Consider the following 21,317-nt stretch of genomic DNA (forward strand, 5'->3'; position numbering starts at 1 on the left):
ATGGCCTGTCACCGTGCTCTAATTTAAAAAAATATATTAAAATTAAATCAAAAAATTAAATCTCCCCTAGTTGCCACCCTTTAAGCAATTTTCCATTTTATTCTCTCCCTCTTTCCCCCTTTCTCTGCTACTTAAAACTTGTAACTTCAACTTTTTTCTTGTCCTGATGGAAGGTAACTGACTCAAAATGTTAGCTTTGTTTCACTTTGTGCAGACACTGACCTGCTGAATATTTCCAGCATTTTCTGCCTTTATTCCCGATTTCCAGCCAGTGCAGCATTTTCTTTATGGTGGGAGGAGAATCGTTTCGATGATAAGCACGAGACTGAGCAGATGGGCTGAATGACTTGTCAATGTGTCGCAAATTTGACACGATTCTGTTCGATGTCATTGAGGAAATCTTCATTGCATGCCAAGAATGTATATGCCAATGTATTCCAAGTGATACCCATCATCTGATCAGTCACATTCCTAGATGTACTTTGATCAAGGAGGGTTATCGTCCTGCAAACATCAGACTGGAAGATGATAATCCTAAAATAGACACTGATTCAGAAAGTTGTGATACGAGGTTCTTGGCAAAACCTCCCATTTTAGCTACTTGACTCCTTCGTAGCTTTACGCTACTGCTGTATAAAACCATTTATTACCAACTTTATTCTTTTTTTTACATTTTATTTTTTTTTAAATGGAACATCAAAGAATTCAAACAGTATGCAGGAATGTTCATGAAGTTACCACTGAGTAAACTACAGAATTTACCATACTCATTTTGGAAAATGGAAATAAAATGAAAGGTTTTTAAAACTAGTATATTTACATCGTGCCTAATCATGAATAGCAACTAATCCCAAGAATTCTGCCCATGAACAAATTATCCATGATAACTATACAGAGTGTAAAATGATTAAATCACTTAAAGTCATTCACTGACAAATTAATACTGCCATCATCCTGTGCCATGTACTGAGAAGGATACTGAAAGGTTCCATATTGAAATATAATGTTGCAGAACATCGTGGGAGTTAAATAAATACTGTATAGTAACCAGCCGGGATCATTGTGTTTAGAAAAAGCTGAAAAAGACAGCTTCAAGAAAAAAGCAACTCTTGCAAGGTCCAAACAATTACTATTTTTTTACAATTCCTCGTGTATATGGCAGATAACTCATGGTTTAGGTGACATGATGTCATGCAAAGTATGATGAGCTGTTTCAAGGCTATAAATGTCATTCTCTTTCTTTATCTCTCTGAGGATATCATATTCCTTATAGTTTTTTTTAAATATTTTATTTCCCCTTTGCGTGATCACAACTTTTGTTCTACTGCAAAATGATTCCCATAGCTGTGAGCCGCTTCCTGCATTCTTATAATGACTGGATAGTCGATTCATCCTGTAACACTAAATGGACTCCTCAGAACTTTGTAGATAAGTACCTCGGCATCAGTTTACATAGTAGAGCCAGTAGATCAAGTTGAAGAGAGAGAAAATGACTGGAAATACTATCCTTGACCACCTGTCTATGGCATTAACGTCAGTCAGATTTGGGATTTTGATTTTTAGCTGGGAGGATCTTCGTCGCAACCGGTTCTTCTTGGCCTGGGCAGCATTTCTATCGGGCGTGCCACGGCCCAGTCCTACACGGGCTGTGCTTTGTTTCCTGTATTGAATTCCTGAGTTGTCAAAGGACATCACTGAATTCCTGGGTTCGGTCACACTTGTTGTGACCTCGGTAGCTGTGACTTCATTGTGGATCTCCAGGGTTGAGAGCAAGATATTTCCATGGGCATCCACCTGTATATAGAAATACAAATACACATGAAGTTGTGTTTCCTGAATGTAGATATATAACTCTTCCAGAAATATTTGGTCGACATAGCACAGTGAAACAACAAAATAGAAAATGCATGACAGCAGAAAATAAGTTACAAAAGTAAGGATAGGATATTGACCTCATGAATTGACCCCCATTCAAAATTGATTATGGCTGAACCTTTGGCTTGGCGTCATTTTACTATTTCTCATGATACACTTGTACTTCAATATATTGCTCAGCCTTTTGCATACTCAATCTCCAACCATTCACAGGTAAAATTTAGGGAGTACAGTGTTTGTATGTTTCTGTCAGAATTAAATGCAAAGTTAACAAGCATCGGGAACCTTGGTTTTTGAGGGATATTGGGGATCTGGTTCGGAAGGAGAGAAAGATGTATAGCAGGTACAGACTTCATGGAGCAAATTAGGTACTTTCAAAAAAGATATTTTATTTAAAATCACATAACATTAATTAATACATATTAAGAGAAACATAGTGTGATGAGTTATTTACCAACCCCCCCAAACCTCCCTTACTAATACCCTCCCTCCTCCCTTCCCCACCTACAAAGTGAGAAAAAGGAGATTATCATCTAATACAATCACATTTAAATTTTTTGGCTGCAGGAATGATGGCACCTATCGGAGCGGACTGAGAGATCAAATTTTAACACCAATAATTTTCAAATAATGGCTCCAAACCTTTTTAATAAAGAAACAAATGAGGTACTCGAAGAGTATCCAAAATGTAAGAAAAATCTCAAGAAAGAAATCAGGAAGGCTAAAAGAAGACAAGAGGTTACATTGGCAGACAATGTGAAGGAAAATCCTAAGGGTTTCTACAGATATATTAAGAGTAAAAGGATATTGAGGGACAAAATTGGTCCCCTTGAAGATCAGAGTGGTCCTATTTGATTGGTGCCAAAAAAGATGGGAGAGATCGTAAATGTTTTTTGTTTAATCAGTATTCACTAGGGAGATGGGCAGAGTCATGGGAAGTAAGGAAAACAGGCCCTGAGGTCATGGAACCTATAAAGATGAAAGATGAGATAGAGATTTCTGTCTTAAAGCAAATAAGGGTGGATAAATCCCCAGACCCTGACAGGATATTCCCTCTGACCTTGAGAGATGCTAATGTAGAAATTACAGTGGCTCTGGCAGAAATATTTAAATGCCCTTAGAAACAGATGTGTTGGAAGGAAATTGGAGGGTAGCTTATGTTGTTCCATTGTATAATAAAGGCTCCAAAGGGAACCCTGGAAATTATAGGCCAATGAGCTTGACATCAGTAGAAGGTATATTATTAGAAGGCATTCTAAGAGATCGGATATACAATTATTTGGATAGCCAGGAACTGACAAGGGATAGTTAACATGGCTTTGAGCACAATAGGTCATGTTTAACCAATCTAGTAGAGTTTTTTGAGGAAGTTACCAAAGTTGATGAAGGAAAGGATGTGGATGTTGTCTACATGAACTTTAGTAAGACCTTTAACACGGGAGGCCAGTCAGAAAGGTTCAGACGCTAGGTATTCATGGTTAAATAGTAAACTGGATGTGTGAATGGCTGGACGGGAGAAGCCAGAGTGTCATGGTGGATGATTGCTTCTCAGACTGGAGGGCTGTGATTAGTGGTGTGCCACTATTTCTGTTTGTCATCTACATCAATGATCTGGATGATAATGTGGTAAATTGTTTATCAAGTCAAGTCAAGTCGTGTTTATTTGCCATTCATACCATAAACCTTTCAGTGTACAGTGAAAGCGAGATAGTGTTTCTCCGGACCATGGAGCTGGTTATTTACAGGGATAAATAACCTCAGAAACAATTTTTATAAATAACATATTACTTATTAAATATCATGTCACATATGGTAGCCCTATGTTCCCGGAGTTCAGAAGCCTCACAGGTTGGGGAAAAAGCTGTCTCGTAATCTGGTCGTGAGGGCCTGAACACTTTGGTAACTGTTCCCAGATGGGAGGAGGGAGAACAGACTGTGGGAGGGGTATTTGGAAGAGTATCAAAGGTTTTGATAGAAGTAAGTACAAGATTGGCCAATTGATCTCCCTTATCAGTAATTTGGATTTCCAATTTGGACCAACAAATAATTCTAAAGGTCAATTTCTTTTTGACTTTGCAAATCTCTTCAAAGGCTATTTCACCCCATCCAATAGTTGACAACTGGTTTATCATTTTAGACACTTTTAGCAACTGTCTTGCTCTCCTGAGCATCATGGAGAAGATAAGCTGAATTAATCAGTTGGAGCTGGTGTTGGATGAACTCCGGATCATTCAGGAGACTGAGGGGTGATAGACAGGGTTACAGGGATAATATCATACCTAGGAGGTAGGAGGAGGGTAAATGGGTGACAGTTGGAAGTATGAAATGGAACAGGCAGGCAGTGCATGGCAATAACAAGTATACCATTTTTGATACTGACAGGGGATGGGGGGTGGGGGGACTTACCAGGGATAAGCTTTGGTGATCAGGTCTCAGTTACAGAGTCTGGTCCTGAAGCTAAAAAGGGAAGGGAGGATAAGAAGTGAGCTGTAGTGAGAGGGGATTCCATTGATAGGAGGACAGATAAGAGGTTCTGTGATCGAGTATCCTAGATGGTATGTTGCCTCCCTGGTGCCAGAGTCCGAGATATCTCAGAATGAGTTCACGGCATTCTCAGGAGGGAGGGTGAGCAGCTAGATGTTGTGGTCCATATAGGGACTAATGATATGGATTGGAAAGGTGAGGAGGCCCTGCAAGGAGAGTTCAGGGAGTTAGGCACTAGGACCTCTAGGATTGTGTCACAGGATTGCATGCCACGTGATAGTGAGGTTAGAAAAAGGAAGATAATGAAGCTTAACACATGGCTAAAGACATGGTGGAGGAGGGAGGGCTTCAGGTTTCTAAATCATTCGTCCCTAGGGAAGGTTGGACTTCTTCCGACAGGAAGGTTGTCATCTGAACTGGAGGGAGATTAATATCCTTATGGGAAGGTTTGCTAGTGCTGCTCCGGTGGGTTTAACTAGATTTGCAGGGGGATGGGATTTAGAGTGTCAGAGCAGATAGAAGAGAGGAGGAGGAAAAAGATGATGTGAAAATTGCACGCAGAGTTAGAAGTCAATGGGTTGTACATGGTGAAATTCTCTTAAGTGCATCTATTTCAATGCAAGTCAAGGCAGAAGAGCTTTGAGCGTGGATTGACACATGGAATTATGATATTGTGGCAATTAGCAAAACTTCTTGCAGGAGGGGCAGGACTGGCAAGTCAATGTTCCAGGTTCCTGTTGCTTTAGATGCGATAGAACCAGGGTGGGGGGAGGGGGGTGGGGTGGCATTGCTCCCCAGAGAAAATATCACAGCTGTGCACAGGCAGGTCAAACCAGAGGGCTTGTCTAGTGAGGCTTTATGGGTGGAGCTTAGGATTGTGAAGGTATGATCACACTCATAGGGTTGTAATATAGACCGCCCAATAGTCAGCAAGAATTGGAGGAGAAAATCTGTAGAGAGATAGCAGACAGCTGCAGAAAACATAAGGTTGTGATAGTAGAGGATTTTAACTTTCCACATATTGACTGGGACTCCCATTATTTGAAAAGGGTTGGATGGCTTAGAGTTTGTTAAAAGGCTGTGAAAGTTTTCAAAATCAATATATAGAGGTGCCAACTAGAGAGAGTGCCATACTGGATTTCCTTTTATGGAACGAGTCAGGACAGGTGACAGAAGTATGTGTAAGGGAACATTTTGGGTCCAGTGATCATTATGCCATTAGTTCCAAGTTAATTATGGAGAAAGATAGGTCTGGGCCTTGGGTTGAGATTCTAAATTGGAAAAAAGGCCAATTTTAAGTCAATGAGAAAGGATCTAGAATGCGTGGATTGGGATAAGTTGTTTTCCAGCAAGGATGTGTGAGGTAAGTGGAGGACCTTCAAAGGTTAAATTCTGAGAGTACAGAGTTTGTATGTTCCTGTCAGGATTAAAGGCAAAGTAATTAGGCATGGTGAACTTTGGTTTTCGAGGGATATTGTGGATCTGGTTTGGAAGCAGAGAGGTGTATAGCAGGTATAGGCAACATGGAACAAATGAGGTACTTGAGGCATATAAAAAATGCAAGAAAAACCTCAAGAAAGAATTCAGGAAGGCAAAAAAAAAAAGACATGAGGTTGCTTTGGCAGACAATGCGAAGGAAAATCCTGAGGGTTTCAATAGGTATATTAAGAACAAAAGGATAGTAAAGGACAGAATTGGTCCCCTTGACCAGAGAGGCCAAAAGAGATGGGAGAGATCATAAATGTTTTTTTTTAATCTGTTTTCACTAGGGAGATGGGCAGAGTTGTGAGAAGTGAGGAAAACAAGCAGTGAGGTCATGGAATCCATACAGATTATAGATTAAAGAGGAGGAAGTGTTTGCTGTCTTAAAGTAAATAAGTGTAAATAATTCCACAGAGCCTGACAAGATACTTTCTCGGACCTTGAGGGAGGCTAGTGTAGAAATTGCAGGGGCTCTGGCAGAAATATTTAAAATATCCTTAGCTATGGGTATAATGCCAGAGGATTGGAGGGTAGCTCATGTTGTTCCATTGTTCAAAAAAAACTCCAAATATAGGCCTGGAAATTATAGGCCGGTGAGCCTGACATCAGTAGTAGGTACATTATTAGAAGGTGGTCTGAGATCAGATATACAACTATTTGGATAGCCAGAAACTGACTAGGGATAGTCAACATGGCTTTGCGCATGGTAGATCGTGTTTAACAAAGCTAGTAGAATTTTTCGAGGGGGTTACCAGGAAAGTTGATCAAGAAAAGGCTGTGGATGTAGTCTAAGTGGTCTTTAATAAGGTCTTTGACAAGGTCCCACATGGGAGGTTAGTCAGGAAGGTTCAGATGCTAGGTATTTATTCTGAAGTAGTGAATTGGATTCGACAATTCCTGGATGGGAGAAGCCAGAGAGTAGTGGTGGATGATTACTTCTCAGACAGGAGGCCTCTGACTAGTGATGTGCCTCATAGATCAGTGCTGGGATCATTTTGTTTGTCATCTATATCAATTATCTGGGTGACTATGTTGTAAATTATATCAGCAAGTCTGCAGATGACACCAAGATTGGAGGGTTTTCAAAAGCTTGCAGAGGGATCTAGACCAGTTGGAAAAATGGGCTAAAAATGGCAGATGGAATGTGTGAGATGTTGCAAAGGCATATACGATGAATGGTAGGGAACTGAGGAGTGCGGTAGAACAGAGGGACCTGGGAATATAAATATATAATTCCCTGAAAGTGGTGTCATATGTGGATAGGGTTGAAAATCAAAGTACTGAGAACAGGAGTTGGGATGTTATGTTAAAATTGTATAAGACATTGATGAGGCCAAATTTGGAGTATTGTGTACAGTCTGGTCACCAAACTACAGGAAAGATATCAATAAAGTAGAAAGAGTGCAGAGATTTAATAGGCTGTTGCCCGGACTTCAGGAACTGAGTTACAGGGAAAGGTTAACTAAGTTAAGACTTTATTCCATGAAACATAGAAGAATGAGGGAAAATTTGATAGGGGTTTTTAAAATTATGAAGGGATAGACGGAATAAATGTAAATAGGCTTTTCTTCCACTGAGGGTAGAGGTGATACAAATCAGAGTACAAGGGGTTAAGAGTGAAAGGGGAAAGGTTTGGGGGGAATATGAGGGGGAACATCTTCACACAGAGAGTGGTGGGAGTGTAGATTGAGTTGGCAGCTGAGGTGGTGAATGCAAGCTCAATTTTAACATTGAAGAAGAATTTGACCAGCTACATCATACCTTTACCATCCATGCAGAGCTATGGACTGGGTGCAGGTCACTGGAACTAGGCAAAAAAAAAAGTTTGGCATAGACTAGAAGGGCCAAAAGGGCCTGTTTCTGTGCTGTAGTGTTCTATGGCTCCATGGCTCTAACTGTGATAGGAAATTCATCAACTTCCCTTACCTGGTTCCAGACTTTCTCTATTTTATCTTTATTTTTCCTCATTAGCCTTATCAATTTCCCTCTTCTGTATCATTTCCTACCATGATTCTCATGTGCTCTGTGGTGACATTGTTGCTGTGGGAACTGGTTTTCTATATAACCATTTACAGCACAGAAACAGGCCAGTTTGACGCTACTAGTCCGTGCCAAACATCTTCTCCCACTTAGTCCCACTGACCCGCATTTGTCCCATAACTCTCCACATCTCTCCGGTCAATACCTTATCCAACCTTTCCTTGAATATTAACTATGATCTCGCTTCTACATCAGCTGCTGGAAGTTCATAATCTGTACCCCAATACCGTTTGCGTGAAGAAATTCCCCCTTCTGTTTCCCTAAACTTTTCCCCTTTTAGTCTCAATCCATGCCCTCTTGTTTGAATCTCCCCCACTCTCAGTGTTAAAAGCCTGAGATTTAATGGAAAGAGGGGGGGGTTGAGATAATTTTGAATGCTTCTATCAAATCGCTCAACATTCATGGAATAAAGTTCTCTGCTTACTCACTCTTTCCTGTAACTCAATTCTCGCATGCCTTACCTCAACTATCAACTTGTAAACATCCGTCCTCTGCATTCTCTCTAACTGTTTATATCTCTTCCTGTAATTTGGTGATCTATCTGTAATGCTTATTATGCATTATTTGTGTATTATGATGCAATATTCTTTTAGGTATCCTTGCAGCTATAACTTCCAACTCCTGTATTCAATTTCTGCTGATTAATGTTGATTATAAATGCCTTCTTTCAATCTATCGTGTTGCAACTTTCATAGAATTGACTTGCTCCTATTCACCCTATCCACGTGATTCAACTTTCAAAGAATTATGTACCATGACTCCTAAATCCCTTTGTTTCACTGCCCTCCTCAGTTGTCTACCATTTAACGTGTTTGTCCTACTTTGATTAGTCCTACCACATGCGCTCAATTGACATTATCTTTTCATCTTAGATTAAGAACTGTCATGCAAATTTATGATGACTAAGTTAGGAGAAATCTTGTCAGGCTACAGAACTAAACTGAATTTAATCTTATTTGCGATCCCTGCAGGGGAATATAACGATAATGGGCTTATTGTCAAAAACATTATACAATGTACATATGCCCTGAAGTTGTTACTTGCTGAAGCCGAACAGGTACCTCATAACAAAAAGACAAGAATAGTATGCATACTTTGAACAATAAAAAAAAATAAATGCAAAAGATAAATAAACATTATCCTTGTATAAGAAAAAAATGACTTGTAATATTGCAGACAGTCCTTCTGTGGTAGTGGAAAAATCCCTGATTAATATGACAAAAGGAGATTCAATACTCTTATATCTGTGAAAAAGAAACTATTCTTGAACCTGGAGGTGACTGTCTTCAGGCTTTTGTACCCTTTGCCTAAAGGTAGCAGTGAGAAGAGGTTGTGGCCAGGGTGAGAAGTTCCTTTATGATGTTTCCTGCCTTCTTGAGGCAGAACCTCACATGCATGTCTTCAATGGACGGCAGGTCAGTATCTGTGATGGATCTGGCTACGTTTGTTACCTTCTGCAGTCCTGGGAGCTCAAATTACCCAAATTTCCACAATGTGCCTGTAGAAGTATGATAGCGTATCCGACGACAGGTCAAATCTCCTCAGAAAGTAAAGGTGTTGGTGTTCCCTCTTCATGAATGCCTCGATGTGCTGTCTCCAGGAAAGAACTTCTGAAATATGGACTCCCAGGAACATTAAGGTCCTAACCTTCCCCACCTCCGTCCCATCTATGCCGATAGATGGGTGGTCCATCGGACTCCCTTTCCTAAAGTCAGCGGTAAGCTCCTTGCTCTTGGTGACATCAAGAGCAAGATTGTTGTTCTGGCACCATCCAATGAGATTTTCAATCTCCATTTGGTATTTAAATTAAATTAGCCATACAGCATAGAAAGATGTCCTTCCGGCCCATGAGCCTGTGTGTCCATTTACACCCCCTTAACTTACAACCCTGCACGTTTTGAAGAGTGGGAGTACCAGGGAGAAACCCCAAACAACACAGGGAGAACGTACCAACTTCTTACAAAGAGCACCGGATTCGAACCTGGGTCACTCGCGCTGTAATAGTGTTGCGCTAACCGCTACATTAACCGTGCCACCCATTCTGGTTGATCCCCAGTTACTCAGCCAACAATGGAGATGTCATCAGCAAAAATTGTAGGTTTAGTTGAGCTGATCTTGGCTATGTAGTCATGCATGTTTGGGGAATATCAGAATTTATTGCCATGATAAAATCATGAAATTTGGTGTTTGCAGAAGGTAACAAACATAGCCAGTAGAGCAGGGCACCAAGCACAGCCCTTGGGGTATTTTGCATTGATTTGTAATCTCTCTCATGTGCCTATAACCATATAACCACTTACAGCACAGAACAGGCCAGTTCGGCCCTACTAGTCCATGCCATAACAAATTCCCACCCTCCTACTGCCCCTGACCAGCACCCGGTCCATACCCCTCCAGTCCTCTCCTCTCCATGTAACGATCCAGTCTTTCCTTAAATGTAACCAATGATCCCGCCTCGACCACGTCTGCCGGAAGCTCATTCCACATCCCCACCACCCTTTGGTAAAGAAATTTCCCCTCATGTTCCCCTTATAATTTTCCCCCTTCAATCTTAAACCATGCCCTCTAGTTTGAATCTCCCCCACTCTTAATTGAAAAAGCCTATCCACGTTTACTCTGTCTGTCCCTTTTAAAATCTTAAACGCCTCTATCAAGTCCGCTTGAAAAAACAATTTGCATTTTGCTCTCCCTGGATTTGTGGGCGCTCTTGAATTCTGATTATGTTACTGAACACATAATCCACGAGCCTCATCAATAGCAATTGAGCAACTTAAATATGTTATAAAGTTTGTTTCAGTCATGGTGACAGATGTCATTTAAAACCCACGTGGTTCACTAATACCTATAAAAACATTCAGCTCTCTTGACTGCTCTAGTCCAGGATGTGACTCAAAATTCCACAGGAATCGAGCCGTCTCCGAGCTTCCCTCTGGAGTGACCTGTCAAATCATTCAGGTCATGAAAAAATAAGGATGGACAATCAAGGCTGGTCTTCACAGTGAGGGCATGAATTAACGGAAAAACTAAGATTTAATGGTTTTGCTTTGGAGTTCCATGAAATAATGGAAATATTTTATAATCCATTCTTTTTTATTACTCTTTAGAAAAAGCTTTTGTGTCATTTCTGTTACTGATTCAGGAGTCTGATATAATGAAAGGATTTGTCAGCAATTATTGTCGCGAACTAGAGAATTGTGAATCATTAGAAAATTTCAAGCTCAGAAAGTTGTACAAGATAAGTCATTGAATATACATCCGGCTGAGATAGATGCATCAGGGAAAATCAAGGATTTGTGAACAGGCGGAAAATTGGAGGCCAAGATTTTTATTGAAAGGTAGAATAGTCTTAAGAGACCAAAGGGCCTATTCCTACTTCTTATGCTCTTAAGACCATAAGACATAGAAGCAGAATTAGGCCTTTCAGCCCATCATGGCTGATTTACAAGGCTGATGAAAAGCTTCTTCCCACGGATTGCGACTCATACTCACCATCCAAGATTCTCGTATGTACAAATCAATATTGATTTTTTTATTTGTGTAGATGAAATGCTTGTCCTGCATATGTATCATTTGTCCGTATGTGTGTTATGTCTGGTTGTGTGTCTACGTGCTTTGCGCTGAGGACTGGAGAATGCTATTTCGTCAGGTTATACTTGTACTGTCGGATGACAATAAACTTGACTACTATCCCTTTCAACCCCATTCTCCTGGCTTCTCCCCTTCCTGATTAGGACATATCTACCTTTACCTTAAAAATCCCCAATGACTTGGCCTCTGCAGGCATCTGCAGCCACAAATTCCATCAATTCACCGTCTGGGTAAAGAAAATTCTTCACGTCTCTGCTCTGAAGGGACATTTTTGTATTCTGAGGCTGTGCCGTCTGGTCCCAGGCAAGTAGTTAAGCTGGTCAGGAGTGATGTCAGGAACTTTTTTTTTTCACACATTGTGGCTCGATTATTCGCACATCATGGCACAATGTCAAAATTGAGCTCAGTGAATTTTCAATGAGTAAAGGCTAGAGTAGTTTTATAGGTTACAGAACCAAGTTGACACATACACCAGTTATGATCTAATTAAATAGCAAATAAGCTTGAGGATTGAATAGCTTTCTGCTGTTCCTATTTTATATTTTAGTTTAAAAACTTTGCCATCTCAGAAATATTCTTTCTATTTTCGAACATACTTGTGATAATTGGTTACTTACAATCTTTTTTACACTACATATTAAAGCCTCACATGGTTGACTGGAAAGAGATAAAATTAAATATCTAAGTGAATGATCTTAAAGCTATTCATTTCTTGTCAAAGAGTCATACTTCATAGAAATAGACAACTTAGCTTATCAAGTTTGCATCGAATGTTGAGCACCAAATTACACTCATTCTGTAATCTTTTTTGTATATTCATTCATTCCACAAGTCACCACCTCCCCCATTCTCGAAAGCACAGATTTGGCCACTCACCTAGAGTGGCCAATTAACCTACCATCCCACATGCTTTCCAGATGTGGGAAGAAATCATTACACGAGGAGGAAATCTAGGTAGCCACAAGGTGAACAATGCAAACACCTCTCAGTCAGGACCCAAGGTAAGGACTGAAACTAGGTTATTGGATCTGTGAGGCTGCAGCCAATTAACAGCTTCATTGTCTCATCTTTAAGATTGCTGAAGATGAAAATAAGTTGAGGTGCGCTTGCCAGAAATGTCTCCCACTGGGTTGTACATTTAGTGGCTCTAATTCTGACCATGTACCAGGATGATAATCCAAATACATGGGATGAGCTTCAGAAGCATCTGAAAGCCTAGACTTTTTAATTAATACAAGCAATGGAAACTCCTCTGCTCCACCAACCAAATGACTATTCTACACCATCCACCCAATTCCTGCTGATTTCCTGGTTCCTAAAGTAAAAATGTCACCCCCGTAAAACTATCTCCTGTCTCTCCTTTGTCATTCCCAGCCAAGAACAAAAAAAGAGGACACTATTATATACCTCAATCTATGACATATTTCTAAATTTAAATCTGAGAATTTTATGAAATACAGTATTTATTAAATAGAAGTATATGCCATTACAAGAATTATGGATTGGATGGATAGTCAGAATCTTTTTACCAAGGGTAAGATACTAAGCTGAGGTGTGTTGGAGCTGGGTGGGGAGAACTTAAAAGGAAATGAGTGGGCAAGTTATTCTCAACCTTTTTCTTTCCACTCACATACCACTTTAAGTAATCCCTATGCCATAAGTGGTCTGTGATTAGTAAGGGATTGCTTAAGGTGGCATGTGGGTGGAAAGAAAAAGTTTGAAAACCACTATTTTAATCGTACCTAATGGTTTCATAACTCCAAAGGAAATGGACCAATGACAATTTGTCTCAAGCAAAATATGTCAGTAACAATTGGGTCAAGAGCAGTGGTTCTCAGCTTTCCCTTCCCACTCATATGCCATCCTAAGCAATCCCTTACCAATCACAGAGCAGAGGGATTACTGAGGGTGGTATGTGAGTGGAAAGAAAAAGGTTGAGAACCACTGCTATTCATGGAGTGATACATGTCCGGAATGGGATACCAGGGATAGTGGTGGAAACAGATTCAATAGCAGTATTAAAATTAGATTAATTTTGCATCATGTTTGGTTCAAACAGCGTAGAGCAAATTACCTGCTCCTGTGCTGAACCAAAGTAAATACAACAGTCAATACGTGTACAGTGAGCTCCCAAAATGCATACTGTGACAATATCAAGTTCAAATTTATTGTCAAATGCACCAAGGTGCAGTGATGGTTGTTTTGTGAGCAATCCAGTCAAACACCTCTTTCTTAGTACAGCAAGTAATACAGTGCAGAATACAGTTGATACAGAGCAAAGGCAACATAATTATACCAGTAAAAACATAATGCTGGAGAAACTCAGCAGGTCAAACAGTGATAAAGATAAAAAAACATACCCGACATTTCAGGCTTGAGCTCTTCATCAAGATATGAGCAAAATGTAGACAGGTCCCCGAACAAAATGTTACAGGGGAGGGGCGAGGAGGAACACAGTCCCCCAGGTAGGAGTCAATAGGTGGATAAGGGAGGGAGGGCACACCTGCAAACAAGGGGAAGGAGGGATGGCTCTGCAAATGGAAAGGGGGTGGAGAGCTGGAGGAAAGAAGAGAGGGGCAAGGGGATGAGAAGGAGAATGGATAGTAGGCTAGCAGAAACCAGAGAAATCAATGTTGGGGAGTGCCTAGATGGAATATGAGGTATTGCTCCTCCAAATTACAGGTGGTTTTGGTTTGACAGTGAATGAAGGCATGGACAGTCATATCAGCGCCGGAGTAAGGCCCAGAATTAAAATGATTGGCCACTGGAAGATCCTTGTCACTGATGCGGACAGCGTGAAGGTGATCAGTGAAGTGATGTCCCACTTTGCGTCCAGTCTCTTTGATGTAGAGCTGCAGCAGGAGCATCGGATGCAGTCCATGACTACCTCAGCTTCACAAGTGTTGCTTCACTTGGAAGGAGTGTTTGGGGTCTCAAATGGGGTTGTGAGGGAGGAGGTGTGGATGCAAGTGCAGCACTTCCTGCAGGGGAAGGTGCTAAGAGGACAATTGCACTGTTTGACCTGCTGAGTGCTTTTCCAGCATTGTGTTTTTACTTCAATCATGTTGTCTGCATTGGCTACATTGATTATATGTCCCACCACAAAAGTTACAAAAAAATGGAATCCAGCAATGTCGGACAGATGTTTCCATTGTAAAGAAAAAATTGGAACAATATTACATGAAATTTGGACATGTAAAAAGAGAAAAGTTTTGGGGAGGATTTGAATAATATTAAATAGAATTACAAAAAAATAAGATACGAAAAGATCCAGAAATCTTCCTGTTAAACAACATAAAAGACAAAGAATTAGTCCTAAAATTAGACAGGATTCAATAAAGATTTTATTATGATTACACTTGTAGCAGCAAAAATATGCATAATGTCAACTTGGAAAATGGAGACAACCTTGAAAATACAACCATGGTATCTGGAAATGAACAAGTGTATTCCATTAGAAAAAAAATACCTACAATCTAAAAGACAAATACACTTTGTTTGAACAAATTTGGAAACCATACATAGAGTATTTTAGAAACCACTGATTTGATTTAAATTGATAAGCTACTTGTTGAAAAACACCTAAATATGGAATTTAGGAGAACACAATTTCCTTTTTATTCTCTTTTGTATTCTTTTATTGTTTATTTATTTTTATTCTTTCTTTTATTCTTGCTTTATGTTATACTGGGTGGGGAAGGTGGGGGAAAAATTTCACTGTGTATATTTTAATGATGAATGTTTGTATATATTATTATTGAAATGGTTCACAGTGAAGTATTAAATAAAAAAATATTTTAAAAAAATGTCTTCAGATTTTTGTGTTTTACCAATATTACCAATGTGAGGTTCATTCAGGAGTCTGGTGGGAAAGAAACTGGTGGGATGTGATCTCACACTCTTGATTCTTCAACCTGATCAGAAGAGAATCTGACTGGTGTGGCAAGGTTTGGGGGGTGGGGTGGTGGAGTGGAGGATATCTTTTAATACGTTAGCTTTTTTTAACCAAGGCACGTAAAGTGGAGATGGCGCTAATGGGAGGGAAGGGGGTTGTGTGTTGGTCTGAGCTGTGTTCATATCCCTGCACTTTCTCTCAGACTTGAGTGGAGCAGCTCGCAAACCATGGGGAGATGCACACTGACAGGATACTTTCAATGGTGAATCTTCAGAACTTGTGATTGTTGAGGGGTGCATTTAATGTAGCTAATTTCCTCAGACATCTGAGAAAGTACATACACTGGTGTAATATTAAGTTTTAAGAATGCTGGTTAGGAGATAAATATTGTCCTGGGTTAGTCCAAGGTTTGTCAAAGTGCACTTTGAGATTTTTACATCGATCTAAATTGGCATAAGGGTCTTCAGTTTTCCATCTTATCCCATTGACATCTCTTGCAAGGCTGTATTCCCTCATCGCCGGACACTGGATGGTCCCCTTAGATCACTGCACTCATTTGTCATGCAAAGAATCGAATGAACTTCTCCCCAGGGTCCCCGAAACTGTCTACCTCTTCAGCATCCCACCAATACCTTCACACAATTCACGTTCCTTCTTTCAGATCCAACTTGAATCCTTATTTCTTATTTCAGCCTATGACCAGACTTCTCATATCACATCAATTAATTTGATAGCCAGTTAGGAACTCAACTTTGAATAAAACCAGGATCATTAACTTTTCAATACAACATATGCCTTCATGAGCAAGGGAAGACATTTAATTACTGCAATCTTACCTTAGATTAAACCTTTAATGGGGTGAGGGTGTTGTTTAATATAATTTAAACCATTCAGAAGTGGTACTGTATTTAGCAACCATTTTACCTTGCTTAATTTAAATCCTAAATAACCTTCATGTTAAAGGATGCTTGCATTGCATTTATTTTCCATCTCCTGCCGCATTGTAAAGTACAGATTTCAAATATATTTCAAATTTATTGACAGAGTACATACAGGGCATCACATACAACCCTAGGATTATTTATTCTGCTGGCGAGACAAAATTACCACTTATTGGTAATGCAAAAAAACTGTACACAACATACTTATGCAAGCAAATAAAGAAATGTAATCAAACTGATTGTGCAATGGAGAGAGGATAAAAAAGATCAAAAAAGTGCAACAGTGAGAGTCCTTAAATGAGTGCCCAATTGAGTTTGTGGTTGAGGAGTCTGGAGGTTCACAGAGCACATTGCCTCAACTAAAATTGTCTCGTTTTTAATTCAGACATAAATCCCCAATTTGATAAATGGTAATTAATCGGTGATTTTAAATTTAAAATTGGAACCTAGCTCTTTATTTGCTTTTTTCGGAACATTTCAAGAAGAGGGCATGTTAATAATTTCAATTCAAATCGCGTTTTATCTTTTATTTCACTGATGGCCGACATGCAATTTTGATTAAATGGAAAGGTAATACTCCACCTACACATGCACAATGACTAGGGGGTTTATGTCATGTTTAAATTTGGAAAAAAATACATTTAATAATTCATATATTAAATTTCAAATGATATGGGATGTGTTCTTGGACTACTATCATAACCTGAAGATTTGGTGTTAATCTGGAAACTTGGCCTTGTGTTGTCCTTCTCTAAGACTGAGCCACTTGGATTTATGAATGCTAATCTTCAACCTTGTTTAGAGGAATGGGCTTTGAAATTTGTTTTTGTTTCTTTTTTAATTTTGTCATGTTCTATTTTATAATTATAATTATGCTTGGAACTTGTATTTATGATCATTATTATCTTTTACTAGTCTCGTAGCTCATTTCGTTACTGTATTGTTCATAAGTGTATTGTTCAACTTTCTTTAAAAATGTCTGGTGGTGGAAGGGTAGCAGCTGTTTACCTGGTGGTAAAATCAAGGTTTTTATTTTACATTAACAAAAAATACAGCATGGTGAAAGCCGATTCTGTCCATTTAAAACCATTCTGCCCAATTACACACAAATTAACCTACACTTTCGTACATTTTGGTGGGTGGGAGAAAGCCAGAGCATGCGGAGTGGAGTAAATTCAACCTCCTTACCATCGGCGTCGGATTCGAACCAAGGTTGTTGTTGCAGATGCGCCAAGCAGCAACCTACAAAATTTGAGTAGCAGAGCTCCTTCTAATAATCTTACACTTGCTCCAGCAGAAACACCATGTATCATTAATTGTTTACCCTTCCTCCTATAAACTCTGTACTCTTAACATTTTAAAGATGAAAAGGGAAGACTTTCTAATAAGAACTTAATGGGACCTAAAGAGAGGAAAAAAATAATAATTTTCATCAAAAGGGAAGCATCTGATGATGAGTTTCAATAGCAATAGATAATACAGGAATTTTTAACCTAATTGGATGGCTAACTGAAGTGGAGCACTTTTGTGGAAGAACAACTGAGAAAGATCTGAAGAAAGTTTGGGAGTTCTCAAAACTGCATTCTCATCAGATGCAGGGAGGGTCAGAAGGTTGTGGAGAAGCAGTTAGAGCCTCAAAAATGATAAATGCAATAGCAGTACAAATGCTGCAGTGAGCAGGGAGAGTCATCCGTTCTTGAAGAACGAAGAAGGTGTCCTTAGGCAAGTGCACAATCAACCCTTTCATTACAAGCTTTACTTTTTGCACTGTGTTATTGTGACCTGTTTCTTGAAATAACTGATGGGATAAATAAAGGATCGTCCACTTCACCAAAATATTTGTGACATCTTCCCTCTGAATTTCAACATAATCTTCCACAGAGGTTAAGAAATAAATTACAAAGTGCATAAAATCTAGCAATTTTATCAAATGAAACATACTTTAACTATTTTATTCTCTTAGAAGTTTTATTAGTGAGGCTCCCAAATAAAAGACAATTGTCCAATCTTCCATGAAGAGTTTATTATGAAATCCAATTGATTTTTACGCTTATCTTTGCTGGATTTCCAGGAAGGCATTTTTAAAAATCTGAACAGCGATTGCTCCTCTATGAGAAATGACTTGGAAGGAAAACTGATTGGTCAATGATATGAGTAAGTAATTAGCAGAATCTTACTGGCTTATATTTGTTGAAGCTCACACTTGTTTTCTCCTCAGTTCAGCTGGGGTATCAGGCAAGTAAGAATGAACCTGCTTTAGAGAGGGTGCAGAGGAGATTTACCAGTATGTTATCTGGTTTGAAGAACACATCTCATGAAGTAAAACTGACTTTACAAAAAAGGCTTTACTATTTGGAGCGATGAAGGAAAAATGACCTAATATAGGTCATTAATATAATAGAGGTATGCTAGATGATGAGGAGTTTAGATAGGGTAGACAGTCAGAACATTTTTTCCTCAGGGCGACAATAGCAAAAACCAGAGGATATCTGATTAAGGCGATTGGAGGATTGTTTAGGGTGGATTTCAGAGGTACATAAAGTTTTTTTTTTACGCAGAGTGATGGGTGCCTGGTGGTAGAGGTTGGTACAATTGGGATATATAATAGACTTAGGTAGGCACATGGATGTAAGTAAAATACTGTAAAACCCCTGGTATTCGGCACTTATTGGGATTGGTAAATGCCAGATAAGTGTATTTTCTGGTTGCTTCGGACTTACTCTTACAATGCCAAACTAATACACCTGCATTAAGAATTAACAGTTTAAAAGGCAAAGGACAAAACTACTATATTAACACTGAACAAACTTCACTTGCATTAATATATAAATCTTAAAGCATTTTACTTTATTTCAGTTATATTTTTTGAAATCTTTTAACCATTGTTGCATCTGCAAATTCCTCCCCCTCCACAGAGCTGTCCGAAAGGTGAATAATGACATTGCAAATAATTACCTCCCTCCCAAATTTACAGATCAGGTCTCTGACTGGGGTTACTCCAACAAAGCAGAGACAAGGAGACAATTAAAGAGTCACTCCAACTGCGAGTGGTATCAACCAGCTCTTCATCCTGGGCGCATCATTTTATTCAAACACAACTTTATTTAAACTTTAATCTAACAGCTGCTATGAGCAAAGCACAACCAAGCCCCTCTGCTAGCTAAATATTTTTTTTCACCCAAGTTTGTGAGTAATTTTAGAGAACATTTACTTTTACAATTTTAAACTTATGTATTTTCACCTATTTTAAAAATTCTTATTTATTTAAATTTTTTTAAATATATTTTTCTTGATATTTTTGCTAATTGCTTGAATTCTGGATACCAGGGGTTTTACTGTATAAGATTATGGAGATGTGATGTGAAAGCTCAAGAAACAACATTTTTTTTCTTTGGACAGCTTACAGCCTCCAGAACTCAATGTTTGATTCTCCCACTTTAGATAGCACGTTCTTTCTTTCTGTTATGTCAGAACTGGCCATTTGGATATGTCACTCCTCCTCACCATTAGTATATTCTGCCCTGCCTAGTAGCTCTCTATGGCCAATCTATACAACACCATCCCGACTTCATGAGCAACAGATTAAATGGACTTTGTCCACTTTCATCATTTCATGCAATGAAAGATATGTCCTATGTCCCACCCATTGCTCTCCTCCACTTTCTATTCTATTTAGACTAACTTGCTTTCTCTCCCTCGGTTCTGATGAAGTGTCTTTAGCCTGAACCATCGATTGGTTTCTCTATCCGCAGCTCTTCCAGCATCTCAAAGAATTGAAACCTAGAGGTGAAATGAGACTGATTGTCCTTGACTTTAAGGCAGCATTTGATCGAGTATGGCATCGAGGAATTTTGGTATAACTGAAACTAGTGGGTGTGGAAGAGAAAATTCCAACTGTTTGGTGCCATCCTACCCATAAGGAAGTTGGTTGTTGAAGTCCAATCATTCCTATTTCAGAACACAATTGCAGGAGTTCCTTAGGACAGTGTCTCATTTTCAGCTGCTTCTCGAGGAATCTTTCTCCCACCGCAATATTAGAGAAGGGACAATCCTCAATTCCGTTCATAAGACCATGGCCATTCAGCCCATCTTGTATGCCCCTTCCTTCCATGGAAATAGCCACATAAATAACACAGCTATAAAGTAAGTTGGAATTGGGTATCCTGTGGTGAGTAACTCACCTCTTGCCAATCGACAGCATGACCACCATCTACAAGGCTTAAGTCAGGAGTGTGCTAAAGACTCTTCACATGCCTGGATAAATGCAGCTCCAACAACACTCAACAAGTATGACATGATCCAGAGTAAGAGAGAAAGAGAAGCAAAAGAGAGTCCCTTCCAAGACACTGAGCATCTGTGGGTTTGCCTCCTGTGTTCATACAGCCTCTGTAGCTATTTAACCCATTGGCAACCCGAGCTCCAGATCCAAATCTCCAAAACAATGAAGAACCCTTCGGCGCCAAGGCCTTTTGGGAGCTCTTCTTGCCCTCAGTACCCTCATAAGTCCTGGTTCTGTGAGCCCCTCAATTGCAAGTCCCTGACCGCCTGCTGCCTACATGGGTCCTTCAGCCATTGAGTCCTTCGATGGTCCAGTGCTGTGGTCACTTTCCTGGAGGGTCATCTTCTCTGTTTCTCCTTCTCCACAGGGTGCATTGTCCCTGTTTCTGGTGCCCTGCACTGGTCCACTGCTCCCCTGGAGTCTACAATCCTTTGTGGCTACAGGCTGTTGGAACTAGATCACTTCATGCTCCTAATTTAATTTCATCAGAAGGACTGCGGCGGACCAAGAAGGCAGCTCACCACCACCTTCTCAAGGCCAATGAAGGGTGAGCGATAAATGCAGGCCTTCTTGGCAATCCCAAACCCTGAAAACCCACCTAAATAAATTATGTAGAGACCACACTCCTCACCTTACCAGCAGAGTCCATAGGGTTAAGACACATGGGATCCAAAGTGAGCTAGCTAAATTAAACCAAAATAGGCTGAGAGATTGAAGAAAATGAGAACTGTGC

The 21,317-nt window shown here is 39.6% G+C and overlaps 1 protein-coding gene across 1 annotated transcript in view; it reads right to left on the reverse strand.

Moving 5' to 3' along the window:
- Nucleotides 1–826: 826 nt before the first annotated feature.
- Nucleotides 827–21,317, reverse strand: part of gabrb3 (gamma-aminobutyric acid type A receptor subunit beta3) — a 370,172-nt gene continuing 349,681 nt past the window's right edge. The window contains exon 9 of the mRNA XM_069892543.1: nt 827–1,794. Coding sequence (XP_069748644.1) covers nt 1,444–1,794 — 351 coding nt within the window. The 3' untranslated portion in view covers nt 827–1,443. The remainder of the gene's footprint in view (nt 1,795–21,317) is intronic.

Source organism: Narcine bancroftii, chromosome 7 (genome assembly GCF_036971445.1).
Source record: "Narcine bancroftii isolate sNarBan1 chromosome 7, sNarBan1.hap1, whole genome shotgun sequence".
In the NCBI taxonomy this organism is placed as follows: Eukaryota; Metazoa; Chordata; class Chondrichthyes; order Torpediniformes; family Narcinidae; genus Narcine; species Narcine bancroftii.